The sequence below is a fragment of the Haemaphysalis longicornis genome, unplaced genomic scaffold (genome assembly GCF_048455015.1).
Source record: "Haemaphysalis longicornis isolate Haplotype H1 unplaced genomic scaffold, Haemaphysalis longicornis Haplotype H1 scaffold_7, whole genome shotgun sequence".
Classification (NCBI taxonomy): Eukaryota; Metazoa; Arthropoda; class Arachnida; order Ixodida; family Ixodidae; genus Haemaphysalis; species Haemaphysalis longicornis.
Window position 1 is genome coordinate 166,995,248 of NW_027526422.1, and position 24,509 is coordinate 167,019,756.

General features: G+C 47.9%; 2 protein-coding genes and 1 long non-coding RNA gene across 3 annotated transcripts in view; 1 reads left to right on the forward strand and 2 right to left on the reverse strand.

The window, feature by feature from the left end:
- Positions 1-1,041: 1,041 nt before the first annotated feature.
- On the reverse strand, positions 1,042-4,468 carry LOC144147199 (uncharacterized). The gene is made up of 2 exons (XR_013317858.1): positions 4,293-4,468; positions 1,042-3,601 (listed from the first exon to the last, which is right to left on the reverse strand). It is a non-coding gene; the product is annotated as an uncharacterized LOC144147199 (long non-coding RNA).
- A 3,553-nt stretch (positions 4,469-8,021) lies between these two features.
- Positions 8,022-10,686, forward strand: LOC144147204 (thioredoxin-related transmembrane protein 2 homolog). Its single transcript, XM_077679276.1, has 2 exons — positions 8,022-8,481; positions 9,731-10,686. Exons 1-2 carry the CDS (start codon positions 8,221-8,223, stop codon positions 10,274-10,276), a joined length of 807 nt encoding a protein of 268 aa, XP_077535402.1. The 5' UTR covers positions 8,022-8,220; the 3' UTR covers positions 10,277-10,686.
- Positions 10,687-16,060: 5,374 nt separating this feature from the next.
- The window catches only part of Slga (proline dehydrogenase slgA), a 245,486-nt gene continuing 237,037 nt past the window's right edge, over positions 16,061-24,509 (reverse strand). The window contains exons 10-11 of the mRNA XM_077679272.1: positions 23,647-23,735; positions 16,061-19,422 (exon numbers count right to left, since the gene is read on the reverse strand). Coding sequence (XP_077535398.1) covers positions 19,217-19,422; positions 23,647-23,735 — 295 coding nt within the window. The 3' untranslated portion in view covers positions 16,061-19,216. The remainder of the gene's footprint in view (positions 19,423-23,646; positions 23,736-24,509) is intronic.

The window sequence follows — 24,509 nt, forward strand, 5'->3', positions numbered from 1 at the left end:
GCAGTGGCTTTGAAACTTCGCCACTTGATTTTGCTCGACGAAAGCTTCGCGTTCAAACTGTCGTCGTCATTAGAATGTGAGGTGCACCATTTTTGTCTAATTTTGCATCTCGATGCACCGCTATCCAGATTCAAACTACTTCGACCATGTTGCAATGGTGTCACGGAATAGATGTTGGTTTCACACCGCGAGGGTCCTGATTTGTTTCTGACTGCAGGAAGCGTTTTTTTTTCTGCACTTCTTTACCCACGATCATTATCATTGTCAGAGAAAGTTGGCTTTTCTGCAATGCCTTTTTGGCATGGCATATTCCACTGGTGAGACATAGAAAGTTTTGCTTTAAAATCAGGGTCTTCAAGCACTTTTGGTCCAGTGAGTAGCAATGTGCACGTATTTGTAACCATACAATACTGAGTTAGCACCCTTCGATCCTTCCTGTCTTGTGCCAGCAGTCTCGTCATCCAACACATGAAAGTGCCCTCGACTTTTGCCCGCACTTTTCACTTATGCCTGACCCAATAACTTTTGTTGATTTCCAGTGTTGCGCATGTCACATTTTCATTCAGGGTCACCTTGGGGCAGATAAGCGCCTGCTTGTATTTTTATCAAGTGGTTTTAGCCATGGAGCATGCTTCGCACTCTTGTGTGAGCAGCATTATGGTGCCTTGTTGCTTGTCCAGCAAGTGATGTGATGCCATGTCAATAAACATTCTTCAGTGTTTGTGATGACTTTGGTGTTTTCTTGGCTTCACTTTCTAATAGTGAGAGTTGCTATCCATCAAGAAGCATACACTTACAAATGCTAGGTATTCTTATTTTTTTCTTAGGAAGACATTTACAAAGTTTCGTTGGCAACACAGCATAAGATCAAAACAAATAAAACCAACTAAAATGGCAAATGTGGCATATTTTTAAAATTAATAAACTGTGGAAAAACAACACAGCACGAGAGAGAGAGCACGAAAAGTGACAGCACTGCGTGTTTGTACCATTCTGTTGTTTTCGTGCTAAATATTTTCAAATAAATAAATATGCAAGGAATGCAGTTGAAGTAGGGTAACTTTTTATTTGAGCTTGTCTCTTGGACATACAAGTACATTTCTTGAATCGATTGCTGGATGCAATTTTCGATATTAGGCAAGCACTGGATTCTCGAATGGACACAACAGACGTTTGTTCAATTCTTATTTGCAATTGCATTGTGCAGTTTAACCCGTACAAAACATTTCGCCAAAGTCCAAAGCATTGGTTAAGGTAGAACAAAAAAAATGCCTGTGTGCCAAGATTTCGAAGCATGTCAAAGATTTATAGGTGGCCTGACTTAACCTATAGCCCTACACTGCAGTTACCCTTCATAGCTGGCCCAAGTTATGCTGAGCTTTTCCTCGTGAAACCTAAAAAGTTGAATTTTGATGTTTACAGCTACGCTGTGCAATGTATAAGCCTAGCATAATTTACTCTTCAGTATTTTTACTCTATCCAGGTTTTATGTTTATTACACCACAATAAAAGTTTGCAGCCAGTGTTGAATTGACGAGCGTCAACCAATTCAGGTTGAAAGCACAAAATGCTCTAACAGAAATCGCAGTCTTCACATGTGATCAAATACGTAGTTCTTTAACACTAAACAAGGCTACTGCAGAATGCTAGGAGCGTAAAATATACTCGATGAGGTGCAGTTGGCCAGTGTGTAATTTAAGCAGCATTGTTTTAAGACAAACGGGAATTGGTGAAACAGCCATGAGCTTCTGACAGCAGCTATCATCGTGACTGGCCAATTCACCTGAGTGGGGATGTTACGGCTATGTGCTGGCCTAATGAATTGCCAAGAAATTTAAAACTTATTGTATGTCGGGTTGCTTGTACCTGTGGACTTTTTTCAGTTTAAGGTCATAATGCGCTCCCTGGGTCCACCTTTAGTCAGCTAGACCCACTGAGCTATAGTGGTGTCAAGGATGTGGTGCTGGACTTGCACTAGGGATGTCCTGGGTTTGATTCCCATGTGGTTTGAACTCTCCCCAAAGGTTTGAACTCAATCCACTCTTTGCTCTCTTTGCACTGCCGGCCGGTTTAGGAGCTGTTGTGCTAGTACAGCGGATAGTGGCTTCTTACTCAATGGGCCACTTATTGCTTTCGCGTTGATAAGGTAGAGTTTTCAAGATTGTGTGTTACGGTCGGTTACACTTGCCACATTTAGGGTGCTTAAATCCGACCATGTGCAAATTGCAGGCCTGTGATAAATGAGTACAGGTGATTATCTAGATGCATAAAACTGCGCCTACTGTCAAGGCATGCCGTGAATTTGTTGGTGGAATGGACATTTACAAACATGTATTCGCATGATTTCCACTGCAGCATAAAAAATTGAGGTAAAAAAGGTGCATTGTAATAAAAGGTGCATAAAAGGTGCATTGTAATTTTGCAGCTCCCAAGTAGTACACTATATAAGACCAGCACTGCTTCCCCTCGTGGTGCTTTGGGCGGCTCACAGCAAAGTCCACTAAGCATCAGAATCAGCTAGTGCTTGATGTAGTTGCTACATCTATTCCCTTTGAAACGCAAGCTGCTGGACACCAGATTTCCCTACACTAATAACATTAGAATTGGGTTAGAAAAGTGAAATGAACTGGAAAGCTGTGGGTGAAAAGTATGATCAACATGACAATTCCAACAGGGACAAGACCACCCTGTTTTGGGAGCTTTACCCCAAAAGACCAAGGCACTTGGCAACGAAAGGAGCCCCAGCTGAAAACAGAGCAAGGCCTCATGGCTTGTGGAGGGTGCTTCTCGTGGTAGAATATAACTGCCTGTCATCATTCGATTTCGACTGCCCAAGAGTCTTCACCACCACTGTGGTGACATTGAAGGAAGGTGACAGGAAAGTGTCCGCAAAGTCGCACATCAAGGCTACTATTCCTGTTGACACTGGACAGATAAGAGCCAAAATTACAACTAAACTAGTTTTCTGCACAAGAAAGAGCTCACTTTCTTGTTTTGCCAAAGCTAATAACATGCCCTTAAATAATCCATGCATGACATATGTTCATCACAGATGGGTTTGGGTGCACCAAATTATTTGTTATACGGAACCTTTTTTCCCCGCTGCGAACTCGCAGGAAGCAGTTTTATTTCGTGTAAGGCATTTCTAAGAGCAACGCAATCACTTTGTTCTCTGTCTACTTTACTCATACTATCAATTCGTAAATTTATACCAGCAAATAGAAAACAAACAGAAAGAAGAACACAATTTAGCGCACGAGATATCCCCAGCTGTCCATTGCTTTGACACTCGCTGAAAGATTTGTAATGGTCAAGCTGGCATAGATCTGTAGATCGTTTGGTTTTGTTTTCACTGGCATTTCCAGTACACACGCTGCTGTCTTCATGGTTATCCACTGCTGTGTTAGTGTAAACACTCGCTTTAAATGTATGCAGAGAGAGAACGCAGCAGTGTATCTGAAGTATACCATCAATTATAAGCCAGGCAAGGGCGGGAACCCGTTAGGTCGTGACAAGTGGCCTGCGAACATCAGTTCCCACTAGAATGGCAGGATGAGTGTTGCACGCAGGCTAGGGGCACCGTGACTGCAGTCAGGAGATGCTGCAAGAGAAAAATGAAACGTGAAGAATCAAACAACGTTCACGCAACAGTAAATAATCTACGACGACTGAAAAGAAGGGCAAACGACAGAGAAGACCACACAAGCACTGCCCCTGCCCTGCGTTGTTATCGGGGTCGTTCCGCCTGCATTTGCATCAGTTATAGAACGCTGAGTGGTTCACTATTAAATATGAAAACACATAACGAAGTAACCATCCCTTGGCAGGCACTCCTGGCAAGCAAGAGTACTAGATGCAGGAAAGAGGTGCAAGAGGCCAAAGCAGAGTGTTACAACGCCCTCACGAACCACACGCGCACACGAAAACCTTGCCAACAGCGTTCTGTCACGCTCTAACTTCACGTATAGATCGCACAGCAAGTTCATTTTCGTTACAACATTAAGATAGGTTAGCACAAGGATAACAAGCGATGCTAATGACGCCACATTGAAGAAGAGACAAAGAAGCGCCACGGGCGAGACGGGTTTCCGCGCCGTGCAACAAACCGCCAACAGCTTGCGATCGCCGACAGACGCGAACAGAGCAGCATAAACAGCAACAATAATGCAAGACGGTGAGAACGCGCCGTTAACAATTTCGTAAACGTCGCTAATATAACTGCCGCAAGCAGAAAGCACGCTTTGCAGTAGGAGATATGCGAACTGATTGCAAACCCGCCAAAAAACACTCACCTGGTCGGCCGATGGTAACTGGTAACCGGCCGATGGTAACAGATAACTGCAAAGCTGTTGTGCCAGAAGACGCTGGAGCTGTTGAACGACGACTGACAGGGCGACAACCATCGCCAGTTTATGAATTCTTGCGTTGATCGCAAGTCGAACGCGACTACTTGGATCGCTACGGCACGTACGCCGTGTAGGCAGCACTCGAAAAAATGTAAACATACCGCGCGGGAACGCTGCGAGCAAACGTGACGTCACATCCGCCTAGCGATGCTCCTCACCCGCCCAAGAGGTTGGTTAATTCCTCTCCTGAAGGGCAGGTCGCTTGCAGGCTGGCCTTCAAACGGCCATTTTCCCGCGCAGCGACCGAATGTGAAACTGGTTGCAATAAACGTGCTATAATTAATTTTATGTTGGCGGCTGACGGCTTTCGGTTCGATTTTCGTAATTACTGGGCCAATAGATATTCTTTACAGCATAAAAGCTGAAAGCGACAAATTTAGTGTCAGTACTCCTTTAAGCACGCAACCTCCGGTTTTGGAAGAGAAGGGGGGTGGAGGGGGGAGATTTGGCGCGCGCGCAAAATCCGCGCAGACGGCGTTTGCGATGGAGCGGCAGAGAAATCTTTGCATGGCAAAGCTTGTGTACATGCTGAAGCAGAAGCAAGAAGGCTCCCACGCACACTGGGTGAGACCCTTGTGGCAAAAACGACGTCAAGAAAGCGAATTCTTCGCGGCGTACATGTTGTAGCCGAGAACGAGGCGCAGAAGGAAAAGCGCACGTTATACCCAAACCAGTTTTAGAGATGCAATGAAGTGCAAAAAGCAAGGTAGAAAGGCGTAATACTTTTTAGTCATGTTTTTGCGACAAATGAACAAAAAAATGTTTGTAAAAAACCAGCATACCAACATAGAGATAATATACTGACTCATACCAAGCGCGTTACTATGCGCAGTGCGGCAACATTGAAATCGCCGTCCTCAGTCGCTCGAGCCGTCGCTGTGATGTGGTTGCCTCGGCGAGTGACTTCGGATCAGCGACTGAGGATCCTGGTCGCGTCGCTCGTCGCGTCGCTGGAAAAATCGCTGCATGTGGTTAGCGCTTAAACGTTCCCACGTTGTTCGGCATAAGCAAAAATTTGTCTTAACCGTGTTCTTTTTAGCGGGCGTTCACTCCTAAACAGTTTAAGAGTCATATTCTACGGCGTGAAATTGGATGTCAGGAATATAGCGACACATGGTGATGCTTGTACACGTATTTATTTTGCTCATCATTCGGTAATGGTAGTAACTAATTAAGGCTTTGCCATTAATTAACGAAACTTCGTAGAACTGCAGTTTTAACCTATCAGCCAAACATGGGGTTGTCGTGCCCCATGGATGACGAATCCCGTGACGTTTACAACTCCCCTGTGAACAATTACTGTAAAGGGGTATTCACACGACGGAGCGTTTCAGCGGAGAAATCCGAGGGAGGTCGTGACGTCACCGCAGGCGGACCTCCGCTCGGCTAGCTCCTTCGCTCACACGGAGGATGCGACTTTCGGACGGACATCACTGTTTGCAGCCGCCTATCTCGAAAGCATAGCTGCCGTAGCACCGCCGATTCCGCGACGGCGGCAATTTCTGTTAAGCGCATACGTACTGATCTTGTCAACCGACCAAAAATTGGTCGTCGACGCGATGCAGGTGCTGCCGCGCGGAGTGAACGGCGCGCGACGTAGTAGCAGCCGACCGGCCCACCTACAGGCCCGCATACTGATGTTAGGCTTAACACTGCGGCGAATATTCGATCGCCGCTCTGGCAAGCGGCTCAGGTGACGATTTTTAAAGCAACTTACCATCACATCATTACCCCATTTCTCGTATACGCAGCTTTGTTTGCGCCTTGGGGAGCAATAGCAAGCTGTCGCTCGAGCTACCGGCGCCGGCCTGCGCCACTTCGCAGCCGCGGCCGCCGCTCGCCAAGCGCCCGTGCTGGTGGTATACGCGGCTCCCTCAGTGCGCCTGTCATGTGCGCCACGCATTTTCGCGTCCAATGTATTAAGAAGCGATAAAAATAAAGTGCCTGCAACCGCTCTAGAACTTCAGTCGCGGCCAGCTGCCCGACGAGCAGACGAAATCCCGCCGCCTCCGCCGCGGAGCGTCGGAGGGTTTGTAGCTCGCGAGCAGAAGCTCCGATCTCCCATCGGAGGCGGTGCGCCGGAGAGAAACCGTGACGTAGGGGTCACGTGGTGCGCACTCCTAGGAGCGAAACGGCGGATTTCTCTCTCGTGTGAATACCCCTTAACAAGGAATTGAGGTTCGGTGTAATAGTTGAGTCATCTTAGCGTTATTCTTGAAAAATTTAATTCCAATAAAACCAGAGTTTTTTCTTCCAGGGTTTTTCTTCTTAGCATTCGCAATAAAGTTGCCTTTGGCGTAAGTGGTTTTTGCAGACGCACAGGAAAAAAAGCACTGAACCCTCCTCCCCCCGATAAAACTTCACTTCAAAAAAGCGGGACGTCAGGTTGGCCCCAGAGCTTGTCTTACTCCAGGTGTCTTCAATTTGCCTGCACTCGCTGAGCTCATTGAGTTAGTGCAGCACTTGCCTCTTCGATTCTCGAGTGCACCGCACGGCGCCTGCATTTTTCTCTTCGATTTACCGACGGTGCTGAGAGTGGAGGAGGATGAGTTACCGGCTTTCCCTGCACTTCCCAGAAAGGAGGTGCAGAAGCAGACGACAGAAGTGCAGGACCGGTTCTGCAGCGGCGTCGCCCAACTAATGAGAAAGTGTAGGCCACATGGAGGAAAGAATAGCAGGCCAAGTCGAAGAGACGCTTTGTGTCCCGAGCTATCAGCAGCCGAAACCGAAACCGACGAAGAAAGAGACTGCGGTGTCCGGAGCTCTTAGCAGGCGAAACCGAAACCAAAATGGATGCATAAACGAAGCTTTATTTGACAATCGGCCGGGTGTTGGTCACATTTAACTTTTGCGTTGTATTTTATGGCGTGTGAGGGACGCATTACATCAAAGATCCCTAATGACGAAAACTTAATGCCAGGAGTACGTAGAATTAAAACGCTGTTCTCACTAGGAGTGCGGACAAATCAAAACCAAGTACGAAATGGCCAGAGTTACTCAATATAGACAGTTGCGAAACTCCGCTTCAGAATCCGGGCGGCGCTAGCCCCCCCACTCCGTGGAAGCTGAGGGGCAAGTCGACGCGCGCGGCACCTAGGAGATAAAAACGGAACTTCACTAAACTATTATTATTCAAAATTCTTCTGTAAAATAAAGATTGCTTTTTAAATTAAAACACAATAATTACGTAAAATTTACTTGTGTTTTTGCGGCTTTTCTTTTTATGACTTGCGGCAGCAGCCGCAAGCACTTGAGTACTGCTTCAACGTCCTGCCGACAGACGACAGGCTAGTCAACTTGCCCCGTGCTTGCCCCGGCGCAGGGGGGCACCGAAGACCGGCTTTCGATACATGGGGCCTATGGGGAGTTTCGCAACTGTCTATAACCAGTAACTCTGCGAAATGGCTGCGTGCGAAGTAGCCAGGCGATTCGTTTTATGGACTCTGGTTGCGTTGTCGTTCAAGCAATAAAATTATTTTCAGCGAATTTTTTTACAGGTTTGGCGCTTCGCGCTAACTGCAGCACTTCAGGTAGGTGAGTATGGTCAGTTATTTTTGGGTATCAGCCAAGCATGAAGTTCCTTCTCCTCCATGCAGCCAAGTCAATCCAATCCCCACCCGCATGCTCGATTGATTGCGAGCGTCAGCCAGGTCGGACAGGTCGCCCAGCGGTCGTTGGCTGCTCCAGCGTACAGTACGTTCCCGTTGTTCAAGTCTCAGCCGTGTCTGGCGTCCGTGACCCCAGAACAAGAAAGCGATCTTCGCAGCTTTCGTGTGTGCATTTGCAGTGTCGAGCTTAGTACAGCGAAGCCGCCATGGCGCTGGTAACGGGCGCCGAGCTGCGGCGTCTGCTTCACCCGCACTACCTGGTGAACCTTGTGCTGGCAGCGTGCTTTCCCGTGCTGCGGCTCGTCCGGCCCTTCTGCGACGTGCTCTTCCCGGGCGGTGACTGCCAGCTGGACTTCCGCGAGACCGAGATCCTGACGTTTGTGGCCGTCGTGGTGCTGTTCCGCACGCGCAAGACGGGCGTGGTGCGGTTACTGCCCTACATCGGCACGGCCTGCATGTACGCCAAGGTAAAGAACGCTTCGTTCGTAGTCTGTGGCCACTAGAAGTAATGCGAAAACCTATCCTTTATGATTAAAGCGGTAGCGAACCGGTGATTGATCCGTAGCAGTGGACCGGTGGGTAATCCTCCGTAATCCTAGCTGGTATGCGTGTTGAACGAAGGATACGGACGTACCAGGCCGAGAGAGAAACACGAGACGATCGAGCGGTCGTTTCGCGTTTCGTTCTTTCTCGCTATGCCGTGTGCGTGAGTTGCGCCGCTTGTATTTCTATACGCGAGCCTGTTGCATGCTCAAAGGTCGTGCTTCGTTTTGCGTCGCACATGTAAGTGTTACAAGGCCACGCGAAAACTTCGGCCGTGTTAGCGTGAATGCGCCATCGCGGCCTTGGTGTTCGTGTCGCTAGTGAACCGTCTGTGCCTCGACCGAACTGGTATTTTGCCGCAGCTGTTTTCTATGTTTAACGAAGGTTGAAAACGCGTGTTGGATGTTTTCTGCCACTGGGAGGCGTTTCAGTGTAATAGGATCTTGATATTCTAAAAAGCAAAAATTTGTTAAATTTCTTCCTTGCATTATCAGTAACACCGATGGAGTAATAAGGTGTGAAGACTAGCTAGTTGGTCCACAATCATGGCGAAAAACAGCGCACCGTCTCCTTCTCTTCCGTACCGATTTTGAGCGCTGTTTTTCGCCATGATCGATGGAGGGCTGTAATGGGGTGATTATGTGGTTTATGAAACTTTTTGGTTAAAGAAAAAACGTATGGAGCTAAACAAATTAGGGTGACAAACAACATAACTGTATAAGTCGTTTTGAGTATCGCTTCGTACTCTATCATGTGGGTTACGAGCAAACTGTCCTTTCAGTGGTTGAAAAATGACATAAAGTACAGTAGCCGACCGGTTTTTCGGACTTAGAGGGGAATGAAAAATAGTCCAAATAAAAGAACAGTCCGAACAATCCGCGAGTCATTACTCCTATGGGGCAACTGGCGGTTCCTTGGGAAAGTCCGCAATATCCAGCAAGTCCGAATTCTTGGTGCCAGAAAAAACGGTTGGCTACTATATGTCGTATATCATTTTGTCTTTCTTCATCCTCGACTGATTATGTGGGTTATGAGCAAACTGTCTTCTGAGTGGTTGAAAAATGACAGTGTTTTGTCTTTCTTCATCGTCTATTGATCAGGCAAGTTATGGGGAGACCGATCTGTCAGTGGTTGACCGGTCCACTAAGTCGGCATCTGCACTTTTTCCTCCAGGTGGCCGGCCTGCTGCTGTTCTTCTACTGGGACCCCCGTCTGGGCCTGGTCTATGGCGCCGTGTGCCTGCTCCAGATTCTGGTGCTTCCGGAGCCGCCATCTTACGGCGGGCCCGACCCCGTGCTCTACCTGGACGGCGAGAGCTTCCGCGAGCAGGTGCTGCAGGGCGACCGCCGCGTCGCCTGGGTCGTGGCCTTCTACGCACTGTGGAGCCCCGCCTGCGTCCAGATGGCGCCAGCGTTCGCGCAGCTCGCCGCGCGCTACGCCCTCGACAACCTCCGCTTCGCCAAGCTCGATGTGACGCGCTTCCCCGAGATCGCGCACGAGCACCACATCAGCACCACAGCGCTCAGTCGGCAGCTGCCCACGGTGCTGGTGTTCAAGAACGGGCGCGTGGCCGCTCGCCGGCCGGACGTCGAGGGGAAGAAGCTGGCACCCTTTGCCTTCACCGTGGAGAACATGGCGGCGGCCTTCGACCTGAACAACTTGCAGCAGGAGTGCCGGCAGAACCCCATTCGCAAAAAGGCCGCCGGAAAGCAGAGCTGAGCTCGTTTTCTCCGAGGCGGCAGTGGACTGCCCGCCCATTTCAGAGCCTTCTGTGTCGAGGGTTCGATCTCGTGGTTGGTGGTTGCAGGGCGGTGAAGACGCGTGCTGGCGACCAAGACTCATCCTGGTTAATACCAAAGGGAAACCGTCGCAGCTAGTGTGTAGTAACGAACGACCACTGAGTTGGTGAAGTATTTTTAGTGTGTTGTAAGCACGTTGCCGAATGTGAGAGATTGACAGTAGTCGTTGAGGAGGGCAAAGTGTATGGTAGAGTGACCCTACTTCGCCGGCACTGCCGTCCACTGTGCACCCCCCGGTGTGAACTGTCTGGAAAGCATTCCAGTTTCATCACGATAACCTGGAACTTGAGCAATCGCATTCCTGCTGCAATTAAATTGAAATCACACTGTGATTTGAAATTTGTGTTTATTCCCGCAGGCAGCTTGTGCCACTTGGAGAGGCTTGTGATCACAGAGGGATGAGTCTGGGGCTGCTGGACGATAGTGGCTGTGCTCATACCTCGAACGAGATTAATTGCATGCAAACGCATGCTGGGATTGTCAGCAGTAGTAGCACGGCATCTGGAAAGATTGCATAAGGCACTGTGCTAGCTTCCATGCTTTAAAGCACTTGTGGAACATGACTGGAGCCTGATTGAGGAGCTGTTTCAGCAGCTGCTAGAGAGAGAGAGAATGGTCTTTAATAATACTTGGCGAGGTTAGCCTGGCCAAGGCGCCTAGCTTTCTACACCAGATGAAAAAAAAAAAATGAAATCGGTGAAGTGATCATGATGATGACATGATGCACTCAGTAATAGAGTCCTGTTTACAGAGTCTGGTCCAGTCCTGTGCTTCGCAAGAAAGCTAATAGAGCTTTTGTCACTCGAGATGCTCGTTTAAAGTTAGACCAAGGGCCTAGAACGTCACTAGAGTTAATGCTTTAGAAAGTGGAAAGCCCAAGGACACTAAGAGGGGTGTCCTAGCTGCCCTATACCGTGCATTCGCATAATACGTGGGTCAAGTCCTCACACACCCCGCAAAAAGTGCAGAAGGGGAATGTGGCCTGTTTCATCTTGAAGCGAAAGTAACGTGTGTAGGTGACATTTAGCAGCACGCGGTGAAGAATCGCTTCGTCATGCTTGGACAGTCTGTCGGGCATCCTAAAGGTCCCGTGCGGGTCTATGAAGTGAAGCGGCACGTAATTTTGTGACGCAACAGCCCACATAGATCGCTGAAAACTCCAGGTAGCCTCAGCTGCTAAGCCCTACGTGCATGCCAATACGACATTTTTTTACTCCTAATAAATACAGTGGGCACGAAATGTGCACAAGTGGTCGGGTGGCAGGGCTACTTAGCATGGCTACTTATCGGTGCAAAGACAGGGCATTGTTTAGTTTGTTGTTCTTATACAAGAGTCTTTCTGTTCTCAAGACACTGACTGACTGTTATCTCTCATTTGCAGCTGAGGGCTAAGGCCAGCAACCTGCGTATAGAAATGCAGCGATAACGTTTGCCGTATGGATGTTTAGCTTCGCCAGAGTCTGGAAAACAGACGTGTGGGCATGCTTAATGTGCTGCGGGGTACTTAATAAATCGGTCACTGTTGTGAAGAGATGGAATTCAGCACACATTTTTCTTGCTGTTAAAAGAAGAACTTTTTCGAAGGAAAAGGGTAATGGCACTCTTCGTGGCCAGCCTATGTGGATGCTTCGACTTGATACTTTTCATATCCTGTCTACAGTAACTATGACGCCCCTACCTGTTGCAGTCCAGAGGGGGTTTACCAAGGATTCCGAGTGTCATGGGGTGCTTCGAAGACCTGGGAAGGTGTAACATGTCTTTTTAGAGTGTTGCTTCTGCCGTAAAAACAGGATGTGTCGACCTCAAAGAGGTTTGGAAATGCACCACTCTAAGGTGTGTGGAATGTGGACATACCGTGTTTGCACGAATATAACAAATTTTTTTCCCACGATTTGTGCCTCCCAAACGTCCCTCGCGTTATATTCAGACTCAAACATGGTGCGAGCTTTTTTCCTCGCCTTTCTTCCTTCAAATACCTTCGTCCCTGGCACGCGCCTCGTACTACTATGCCTGGAGCGTGAGCGGCGAACTCGCTGCTCTCGGCGTCAACTTCGACGCCGGCTCCTCCCGGTAACGCCATTGGCTACGTTGTTAGAGGTAACCTGACTTGGCGGTCTGGTCCGGAGGGAAGAGCTAACGCGTGCACTGCGCAGCATTGGTCCCTCATTGTGCTTTGTTTTGTTTGTACTTGCCTCTGCCTTCTGAGCCGCTGCAATGAGCGGGGGAAATTAGTACACCACCGAATTTAAGAAATGGGCGATCCTGCTGTCCGAAGAGCAGGAAAATTCAAGTGCATCACGACATCTCGGACTAAGCGAGCCAACCATTCGAGGTTGGAGGAATTGTTGTGATGACATCTTTCAAGTCGCACCGACTCGTAAACCGTTCCGTGGACCCCAGAATGGCCGCTACCGTAAACTTGAGAACGACCTGGCAGAATTTGTCAGGGAACATCGCGGACAGCTTTTGCCTGCGAACTCTGAGCCTGTGCAACTCAAAACCAGACAGCTTGTGCGTGAGGCAGGTGGGCCTCACAACAAACTGCCCACAACACATCACAAGCTCATTGCGAAAAAGTAGCTACTGAGTCGCATGGTCACGTTTTCGTCGTACACAGCTTGTGTTGAAAGTGGCATGTAGTCTTTCAAATGAACTAAACTTGCATTTTGTCTTCATCACCCAGCCCTTTAAGTACAACTTCCGCGAAGGCAATTTCATCCCTAATATCAACGCATAAAAAAAGCATATAAAGAGAGATACAGTAAAATCTCGTTAAACCAGACCCGCATAAGCCGCAGTTTATACTTTATACGTAGTTAAGTCGAATCCCCGACTCGATTTCCCTTTAACCTAATGCATTCGGATAAACCGTAGTGCCGGAATTAGTACGTACTTCCTTCGTGTCCCCGTCAGGTACGGTTTAAAGAGGTTTAACTGTGCTTAAATTGGTGCAGATGTGCGATTTAGACGTGCTTGTGCTGCAGTGTGTATGAGAATGAACGTAGGACCTCCCAGGTTAAAAAAAACATCAACGTTGCGCACCATGCAATTACAAAACGGGACTATGTCAGTACGCAGCTGGGCATTCTTATCTTGAGAGTATTGACCGCTCTAGCTTGAGTGCAACCATGTTATCAGGATGCGAAAAGGGAAGCACGAGGCAGGGGATTGCCCAATGCCAAGGAGATAAGAAGCGCTCCATAAGCCCCTTGCTCTTGCCGTTTAGCCGCAGGTCACCGGTGCATTGTGGGAAAGCCTGTTGCTGCTGGCGGAGGAGGGGTCAATCATAAGTGCTCAAGGTGCAGTGTCAAAGTACTTCTGATGCTTAACTAATTCGTCTAATTTGTTGCAAAGACTATGTTTTGATGTTTTGTTCGACTTTTAGCAGAAAATTTCTCATTTTTAATGGGACATAATTTTATGCATCCAAGATTACAGAGAGAAAGGAAAGGTGGGAAAAGGAAGAGGTTGGAGATCCTCCGCGGTCCTCTTCCCCCTTTTAAGCGGCAGCCAGGAGTCCTTGGACCCCGGCGGCGTCTTCAGCCATCCGGACGAGTTCGACTTGCACTTCGGGATCGGAGCTGAGCAGCGCGGTCTCCCACTGCTCCACGGTTCTAATGTCTAAGAAAGGGCGTCCTTTCTGCTGTACCTGTTTACTCTTGATGGGACACGACCAAACCATGTGCTGGAGGTCCGCTCTGCCTTTACAAAGTTTGCATTCAGCTGTGTACAGCCCCGGGTAACAGCGGCTGCAGGCTACAGGGTTAGGGAACGTGTTGGTCTGGAGCAAACGCCACGCCACCGGTTGCCACTTAGTTAAAGTTCTGTGTGGTGCAGGGTATCTCGCTCTTTCAAGGCTGTAATGATCTAGTATGTCCCGATAAGATACCAGCCTGTCCCGCCCCGACCGGCGAAACGAGTGCGCGTCGACGGTGGAATCATTGGCGTCGGCTCGGTTGGTTAGACCTCGAGCCGCGGCGTGCGCATTCTCGTTCCCCGGGAGACCGCAGTGGGCCGGCGCCCAGACTTTTGGACCCCTCTGACCCGATCGCCGCACAAACCGCCTGCAGGATTTTAAGCGTTTCCGACGACACGCGCCCTCTCGAGAAATTAAGGATGGCCGACTTGGAGTCGCTCACTATAAATTTGTATTTGCTGGATGCTGTCATAGCCAGGGCAATGGCCGCCTCCTCCCCGACTTCAGGTGACGTCGTGACGATCGTGCCGGAAGCGACTGAATCGCCCTGTCGATTTACCATGGCTACGGCCATGGCGTCCCGATCGTCATAGTCCGCGGCGTCCACGTAAACCACGTCCTCAGACCTCTCAAATTTTTTTTGCAGTGCCTGTGCTCTTGCGCGTCTGCATTCTGCGTTGTGTACGGGGTGCATGTTCTTGGGCAGTGGCACGACATATATGCTCGCCGTGATCTCAGTTCGGATGTCCAATTTAGCTCCAGCTCCAGATGCATAGTTGATGCGAAGGGAGCTTAAAATGTGTCGCCCAGTCGGGCTCTTCGAGAGCCTTTCCAGTTGTGCGATCCTCTGAGCTTCGATCAGCTCGTCTAGGGTATTGTGCAGGCCCAGTGCCTCGAACCGTTCATTCGAGGTAGTGACGGGTATGCCTAGTGCCTGTTTGAAGGCCTTCCTGAGCATGGCATCTATTTTGTTCTTTTCGTCCATCCTGAGCTTCAGGTACGGGGCGACGTAGACCACGCGGCTTACGACGAATGCCTGAAGTAATCGGATGAGGTTACTTTCCTTCATCCCGAAACAATATGATTTAGTGACGTAATTGACTGGCCTAGTTGGTATTCTATTAAGTATATCGTGTGCCATCCAGACACACAGAGCTGATGCTGCTTGGACAAAAACTTCGAGGTTTTTCAAGAACTATCAATGCTCTATGCGTGGATTTACAAGAACCGCATCGTCTGTTAGAAAACTAAATAAGACATATGTTGGTGGAAAACGGGTGCTCGGAATAATGAGAAAAAAATTACAGTTTATTGTGGTGGAACAGTGCACAGATGGACAAGAGAAGGACACAACAATTGGTTGTGTCCTTCTCGTGTTGTGTCCTTCTCTCATCCTGTTAAGTTTGCGCTGCACCATCACAATGAATGTAGACCAAGTAGCCCGGTTCTCGATTTAGCTGCAATAACAAAGTCGCTGCAGCCAATGTTTGAAACATTAGCTGTAGTGACACTTTTTCTTTAATGAAGTTCTCATAACTGTGTGTTAGGGCTACACGGATAGACATTTTTGGGACATCACAAAATGGAAATTTTAATTTGCTAAAGTAGATCAATCAAGAAGTACGTACTAGCCGAGTCATTACACTGATTCATGTTGATTTTACGCGCACTAAAGAAGAAAAAGCAAGAAATTCAAGGACTTTCCAGGGCTCGTAAATATTTCTGACTTTCAAGGCCTTTAAAATTCAAATATTTTCCAGGGTTCGTAAAAATACCGGGACTTTCGAGGCCTTGAAAAGCAAGCTTTCCAAATTCGAGGGTTTTCAGTGCTTTCAAAGGGCCACATTCGTACAAAGGCCCAAAACCCCCGATTCATTGCCCCGAAATTTTATTACCTCATCTTTGGAGGGAAACATACCGGGCAAAGAAAATATATTCCTACAATGCAAGCACACAGCAAGCTTGCAGAGGCTGTGCACTGCAGAAACATCCACACACCCACAAATGTATGCTGGCACAGCTCTTCTTTTATTAGCATCACAGTCTTGGTTGAAGCAAGATTGAGATGAACACACTCAAGAATAGCACAAATAGTACCTCTCTCTTCTTTATATATATATATATAATAGATTCTTCTTCTTCTTCTTAAAAAAAAATGCTGGGCTGCCACAAAAATGCGGTCGAGATTCCCACAGTAAAAAAGCAGTGCTACCGGACAAGAAGATAGAGATTCCTCACTAACAGGTAACGAAAAGCAAGAACGACAGTTTAAAAAAATAAAAGGGAGAGGGCCGTCTCACCGAGAAGCGACCTCTAAAACGACGTTTGAGCAGGCGTGGGTGGTGAGGAACTGCATTGCAGCATCACCACTAGCACAAGTGACTGGGAGAAGTTTGTCACCTCACTACGGTGACTTAGAATACTTTGCACAGTACACGCTGGTTTTGTTTTTAACAGCTGTTGTTGATGAACGGGTCCTACTCAGTAAGCTGTGGCGGTGGCATTTTTTTTTGACAGGCAGACGCCTCGAAGATGTAACCACAGAGCGTACTACTAGCTGTCAGCGATTGCACATTAGCAGTGAGTTTTTCTCACCAATTTAAAGATGTAAGCTGAAGCAAGCGAACTTCACTGGATTGTCAGTTACGGCGTGAAGGTCGGGGAGGTGGACAATTGGCTCGGGTCTGCCTCACATAGCTCTAGCCAGAAGTTTGTGGGGGTCCAATGATTGTCATCCTATGTCACTGTTCAAGACTGGGAAAGGGAATAAATGGAAGCCAATGAAGGCATGACAAGTGAATCCTTTCGCTTGTAAAGGAGTAACCTTACTCTGCTCGCAGTTAAGTGATCTTGGCTGCTACTACCCCGCTTGCCAAGTTGCAGTACACCTAAGGGCAGCACTGAAGTTGGCCCAAAAACGTTCTGAGCTGCCTTTAATTACCTTATTCCCATTCTTCAAGAGGAGCTTAGACGTCCACAAACAACACACTCTTTCCTGCCTTCAAACTTCACGTCGCTTGTACAAGCCTGAGTTTGCGTTTGGGTTCATGGGTGCCATGTGGTTGAAGCAATCAGGACCTTCCTTTTTTGCACACTAAAGCGCGCCTTCATTGACGGCCCATCACACACTGACAGTGGAGTGAAATTTTTTCCCTCTCTATTTCGCCCTACTTCTTTTGGGGACTTTATTCCCTTCTCCCCATCCCCGCAGAGTAGCATGTAGGTAAGAACATGCTAGCAAACCTCTAAGCTTACATCTGATAAATCTCTCTCTCTCTCTCTTTCTGTTGTCTAGACATTCTGCAGGCTTACAAGTTGGTACTTTTTTCCACTAATTAATTGCAGGTGGTGGTATAGAGATCATTACAGCGAGACCACTAGTTGATGTCTTGTGCGACATTGTATAAGACATGTTCACAGCAGCAACACTGCAACGTACGCAAAAAAAAAAATGCTCATAGATGCAGCAATACTTCAAGGCAGCAATGGTACATCAATCCGAGGTTGAACGCCACAACAACCCTACACAAATGCGCTACAGCACGGCCACAATAACAACCAGCTGCGGTGATCAACTGAGAGGTATTGAAAACAAAAAGTGGCAGAAAACAAAAATGCGCTTTTTGGCAGGCACGGCAGCTCTGACACACGTACCGGCTGCACACTGAATCTGCCAAGAAACCGGGAGGCAGGTCAATCCCCGACACTGATCACGACAGAGGCGAAACCTTCACGCACGCAGCTGTAAGGCCACAGGGTGCTGTTATTATGAACAACCTGAGCACTTTAAAAAAATCCCCCGTGCAAATCGCTCGCTTCATTGCACTCACATTTCACAGAGGTGACATTATATTGTCCGCGCTCTTGGTTCTTTCGCTGGTTCTTTCACTGCCAGATAACCAGACACTCTCATTTTGGTGCTAAACGGCCATAGAATGTGATCTTCGTGTGAAACCCGAGTGCAAATGAGTGAATGGTACACAAATTAAATTTTTTTTTTAAATTAAGGTGTTAATATTAGCGCTGCAGCACTTTGCATGCCTGGCTCGTGCTCTAAAACGCAGTCAATCGCTTGCCCAATCAGGGCAAGGCCGGTGACTAGCCAACAACCGTGGGCGCACGGTAACTGCAAGAAAGGCGGGAACTTACACAAAATAATATTTTCCGATTCCCCGAACAGATATCCAGAGTCCTGGCTACCTCATCCCCCCTCTTCTAGTCTGCTTTGGTTCAGTGAACCCCCTTTTGCACTTGGGCACTGTTTTCGTCGCCTGTGCTGCACTTAGAAAAATAGACGGCAGGCTTTCAACCGGGGCACCCAAACTAGGGGTGGATGCGTAAGCGCAATCATTGGGAAAACCACAACCGATGCGAAAGATCACAAAAATAGAGCGCAGTCACAACCCTACCAACCAGTGAATTCTTGCGGACGCTTCAAATATATTTCTGTGCGTTAGAGCGTGGCAACATGGGCTGTGGCATCCGCTCCAATTGCGTCTTAGACGTCAAAACGGGTTTCCAGCCCTAGTAGTGTCAGTGTGACCAGCTTCCAACGCATGGCACACTAAACTACTCTTTCAATGCTGACAGTCCCACATAGTGGGCCTACTCGGGCTGCAAAACGGGGATGACTTCGGTCAGCGCTGGGCGGTCCCCTCAAAGCCCCACCCGACCCCTTTTCATAGACCTGATTCTAACGCAACAGAACAAGAGATTCCAATACTACTACATTCTGTTTATGTATCTAATATGCATCCAAACAACAAACAAACATAAAGTATCCAAATGACACGTTTTCACCACGACGACAGATCCAAAAACAGCGTCGCGCAAACCAGCCTAACCGTAAGTATTTCTTAGTAAGATTTCCCGTTTACGAGCCCCGAGATCACACCTCAGACTTCCTACAGCTTGTGAATGAGAAATACAAAATCAACGTTTGCCACACCAAGCGCAGCCAAAACGAGCACAGCAGATCCACCACAGCCCAAACAGCAGCTGCGCCACAAAGACGCATAAACCGGGTGACTGTTCTCGAAAGGTCGAAGGCGGCCCTGGCTTCTCCTCATCTTCTGCCGAGAGGTGCGTGCAAGCACGCACACAGTATCGTTACGTCGTCGGGAGTCCACGGGACGTCGTGGCGGAGGGCGGGGGGGTGGCGCGTCAGACGGGCCGGTAGTGTCCGCGGGGCGTGTACCACAGCTGCCCCGTGAGCAGGCGCCTGCTGAGCTCGTGCCGCAGCAGGCCCAGCTCCTTGGAGACCTTCTTCAGCAGGCTGTTGTTCTCGATGGCGCGCCGCGACAGGTACGGCATCACCTCGTCGATGGGGCCGTACGGCACGTACTTGTACACCGAGTAGCCCGCCTGGCCTGCAAATACACAGGAGTAAGCACTGGGCTAAGCCTGCGCGGTTGATTGATTGATTGCTTGTGGGGCTTTAACTCTTTTGCCGTCGTTCACGGGAGAACAATGATTTTCAAACCTCCGCAAAAACTAAAAACAGCGCTATTCGGAGAGCGGACGCCATCTGGAACGTTCATTAGAAACCCCTTTTTCAGTTTTGTTGCCGTTTGTTTACACTTCGAGTGGGTAGACGGCGTCGCGAGTGAAATTTGAAACCAAGGAAGCAGCGAGTTGGATGAAAATGGCCCCCTGTTTCACTGCGTGCTCCGCAAAGGTGGACAGCGGTTTCAGGAACTTTGGCCCCTGCTGCTACCAACTTTTTTTACCCCAGCAGTAGTGATGACTCCAGCAAGGATGTGGATTTTTCAGATTTTAGTTCTAATGAACTCTCCCATTCAACAGCATCAGACTTCAGCCGCTGCTGTCAGGGAAGGTTCGTTTTTGACTTCGCGCTGCATTTATAAACAAAACGTGCTTAATATCTGATGACTGCGGTGCACTTTCATGTGTAGGGTTTGGACAACGTGTGGCGGGGATATTTTGCCAAATGCACTGCGCTGTATTGCGTTATCACCTTCAAGATAGCCTGGCACTCGTGTAAAATTAGTGCTGTAGAGTGACGCGTGCTGCTTCTCAAGAGCGCTAAATTTTTTTTCTTGTTTTTTACTACTCAAGTGATAATGATCTTGTGTGAGACCACAAACACGCTTGCTTGGATGCACACTTTAGAGAGGCCAACTGACTCTAGAGTGGCTTCGCACAGTGGCACAGCCGTCAGCGCCGCTAGGTTGGTGGGCCCCAAAAAATCCAGAACTTGGTGCACAGCATTGATGTACATGTTGAATCAAAGCTTAGGAATGTAGAATCATTCCGTATATCTTAGAATTCCTAAAATAATTTTTAGGCTCAGTAAAATTGCCGCTTTGTGTTTTGTGTATACTTTTTTTGCACATTTTTTTCCCGCTTATTTGACCAATAAACTGTAAATAATTGTACCTTTCACAAAACTGCTGTTATGTGTTTGAAAGAGAAATGTATAGGCTACAATTTCATGCATAGCAATGCTAAAGGTGTCCAGTAACTCGAGAGAAAAAAAAAAACGTTTCCTGGAAGCACCCAAAAGCGGCCATTTTTTCAGTCGTGGAACAGCTAACATGCCGAAGCTGCACCTGGGGTAGGAGGCACGCCATAGTGGAGGGCTCCACATTAATTCTGGCCACCTGAGACACCTTAACCCTTTCAGTCACGAATTATTACATTCACTGCAGAAAAATTCCATACTTGGAGGTTTAGCAGTGTCAAGTGTCTAGAGGTAAGAAAAAAAGGTTCGGTGTCTCTAGAATACTTATTACGCAAATGGCGTCGTGTCCTCGTACGGAGACACCATTACTCAATCCTGCTTTTTTCCCTATAAAAATAATAAATATCCTGGGACAGTTTACAAACAAGGAGGTGAAATAATAATCTATGCACATGAAAGAGGTGTTTTTAGCCTTTATAAATGATTTACGCCATGCTAAAAGGGAAATTAGGGCGGCAACACACCGGAGCTCGCACAAAACTTGGTGGCGTCCATTTTGAAACGATGTTTATGAGTGCAGTTCCGCCATTCCACATCACATGGTGCCACCTTTCACTTCTGTAGGTTTCAAACATCAGCCGCACCGCTCTGCACGAACACTTTTCGTTTTCACGAGGAAAACGACGAATAAAGTCGCGTCTCCATATGGAGACACAGTGACTGAAAGGGTTAAACAAACACCGAAATCTCGACGCGCGGGCGTTTTTGCTTTTTGCTTTTATCTGAAAAGCAGCCACCCCAGCTGCAGATGGGATCGAACCCACATCCTTGGGCTGAGCAGCACAAAGTCTTAGCTACTGAGTTGCCGCAGCAGGTGCTTCCTCCTCTAGCTAGTGTTGGGGCAGGAGAAGGTTGAGCATGCAGCGTTATCACGATATGCAAATAGAGGCACAGGGGCAGACTTCACCTAATGCCAGGGGGATAAGAGAAGCTCTGTAAGACCCTTTCTTTTGGTATTGAAACGCACATCCCCCGTGCATTGCAGGAAAGCCTGCCACGGCTCTCAAAAAAGGGCGATACACCCCGTCCCCAGTCACATCAAAACACCCACTGTAAAGAGTGTATTTTTCGTGTCTTTTTAACAGAGCATATATTGTTTTCAGAAAAGCATAATTTCGTGCATCCAAATTGGTTGAAACAACTGTTGCTTTGTGCTCTCGAATACAGTAGACTCTCGGTAAACGGAACTTTAAGAGACAGAAAAAAATTAGTTCCATTTAACAGAAGCTCCGTTTACTGAGAGGCATGTGCAAAAGTGCAAATTTATGTGTGCCCACACTCTTAAGGGTATTTCATGGAACTCTAAGCATCGGAAGGTGAAGGTAGGTGATAGTTTTTCAGAACGCAAGAAAACTACAAGAGGTTTAGGCACGAACTCCACAAAGTTTATTTGGCAACAATTAGTCACTGTGCCCTAAAAAGTGCATGAAAATGCATCAAAGAGCCACTTTTGAAGTCAAAAATTTCTTTCCTTTCCTTTCTAACGTAAGCACATGGTGCGCACACCTCAGGCCTCAAGAAAGTAGAAAAAACAAACTGCGCGTAAAAGACAGGACCGTGACAAGTAGACAGGACAAGCGCAGACTCACAACTGCGCTTGTCCTGTCTACTTGTCACGGTCCTGTCTTTTACGCGCAGTTTTTTCTACTTTCATGATGCTGCACCAACTAGCCCAACAACATGCTGTACTAAGCTCAGGCCTCAACTTCGTGAGTGCTTAGGAGCCACCGATTTTAGAAGATGCCAACGCAGTAATGAAGCACAAATAGCACCACAATGGCACAAACGAGGGGGCAGGAGCTAAGCCCTGTAACCTCGGCGACTCGAATCGAGATCGAACGACTAGAACAAGAACTGCGATGTTGCATTCATCGCACTAACACGGCTGACTATACTAATGAGAGGAGGCTTACGAGGCCAACGAGGCTAAAAAAAAGAAAATGAAAACTAAACAGGCGGAACCGGAAAAGCTGATGGCCATGGGTTTGACAAGAAGTTCCGTTTTCTGTTCCATTTAGACGGTGAGGTGGAAATTTTAGTTCCGATTACCGAAAGTTTTTTTTTAATTTATCAACAACTTACAGACTACAGTTCTGTTTAAGCGGCAATTCTGTTCAAGCGATTTCCGCTTATCGAGATTCTGCTGTACTCGCAAATATTCAACATTTTCTAAAAGTGCTCTTCGATTCGAAGCCCAACCGAATATCACGTTATTTTATTTGATATTCAAAAGTTTCAAATGTTTGCACACTATACTTCTGCGGGGTCGTTGCCTGTTAGTGTCATCAACCGCAGGATTTGCTGGGACTTCCCACACCCAATTGGCACAGGCGATTCCTTCAATCCTGTAGCAGCCCTCCCACACGTATTGTAAGCCAGCCCTTCTTCTCTGTGCTTGGTTTGCGTAAGTGGCCGAAGGCAACGTGGTCGGCCACTGCAATTTGTTTCCTGCATGCGATTCTAGCAATAACCAAGCCACGAACACTGCCCCTACTAGCCCTAACAGTGCCTTTTTCCTAGCCTTAGTCCCAAGTGCTACTATTTCAAGAAAAAAAAAATAAAAAATCCCGGGCCGTCTCCACTAACGTGAAACCTGGGGAGGGGTGAAGCATGCAGCGTATAAGTGTATTCTCGGCGCCGTAGGGTTTTTGCCAGTGGAGATGAAACCATTGGGCGGCAGAGGTATACAGCTTTGCGGCAAAAGTCTCTTGTTTTTTAAGCACGAAGCTCTCTAGCACTAGGCGTAAACGAGTGTCCCAGTGTTTTAGTACTGTGACTACATGAGACAACAATTACGACGACGACAGGAGACGCCAACAGCCCCAGCCCTTAAGGGGCTTTGCCCTAATACAGTGGAACGGGAACAATCCCGAGTCAGCTGACCCTCAAAGTAATGAACGATCTGCAAATTTTCTTTTTGTCCTGTCATTTAAAATGTCAGTTACATCAACCACGGCTTCTACCGAGGTTCTAGGACTGTATGTCGTAGAGAGCTTGCGAAAAGTGGGGTCTCTGATGAGAATCGTGGGGGCAATCAAGTCACCGAGAGGCCATTAGGTGCCGGCCATGCATTGATGACCTGTGTGCCCTGCACAGCACGTTTACTCACCGAGAGGGAAGCTGACCTGGTCACACATTCCCAGCAGCTGACCAAAGCAGACCACCCGGTCGTCCGGTCGGATGCCCAGTTCCTGCATCCTGCGTGCATGACAGTTTCATGTGGGCTAGTAAGTGTGGTGCTTTCGCTCACCAACACAGTGCAGCCACGATGAAGCGGGAGGGTAACAGGAAAATATTGATCGCGGTAGCAGCACTGACACCAAAGGAAATGTGCAAAGTGACAACCAAATAAACATGCCTCAATGCCGGGATGTCGAACCAGAATTTTCGGGGGTTCAGTTCGGGCTCAGGTTCAAGCCTTTCGAGTTCGGTTCCGGAGCACCATTCCATTCCAGTTCCAACTGGATCGAACCGGTTCAAACAGGTTCAAATGGGTTCAGAGAAAAAGCAGGAGTGTTTTTTGTGTTTGATTTTTCTTTTGTGTTCGGTTTTTGTCTCTCTATCACGTTGGTAGAAAAACAAATTCATTATGTAGGTTTCTTTGTGCAAATATTTTGCCTTGGTCAACTTAAAGGGACCATGCAACACTTCTTTCAACTTCTTTAAAAATCCCAAATACTTGCAGAAAGTAGTGAACCAACAAATGCAGTACTTCGATCAGGGGTTCCAATTCAGGTTCGGTTCAGATTTTCGGTTTGGTTCCAGTTCCGGTTCGACACCCTGCTCAACGCACTGCCGATTTGCTTCCTCTTCGATTCATTCTATCCTGAAATCAGAGCTTGGGTTTGGGCTAGTTGGTAGCGGTAATCCATGACTTCGTGTAGCACAAAAAAACACCAACAGAGGACACAGGGAGGCGACGGGCACAAGCGCTAAATTCCAACTGAGTTTACTCAAAAAATGCGTGAATTT

Excerpts from the sequence above, each read along its gene's own strand:
- LOC144147204 (XM_077679276.1), top strand. The coding sequence starts at position 8,221 with ATGGCGCTGGTAACGGGCGCCGAGCTGCGGCGTCTGCTTCACCCGCAC. Across the intron at positions 8,482-9,730 it reads CGGCCTGCATGTACGCCAAG|GTGGCCGGCCTGCTGCTGTT; the intron begins GTAAAGAACGCT and ends TTTTTCCTCCAG.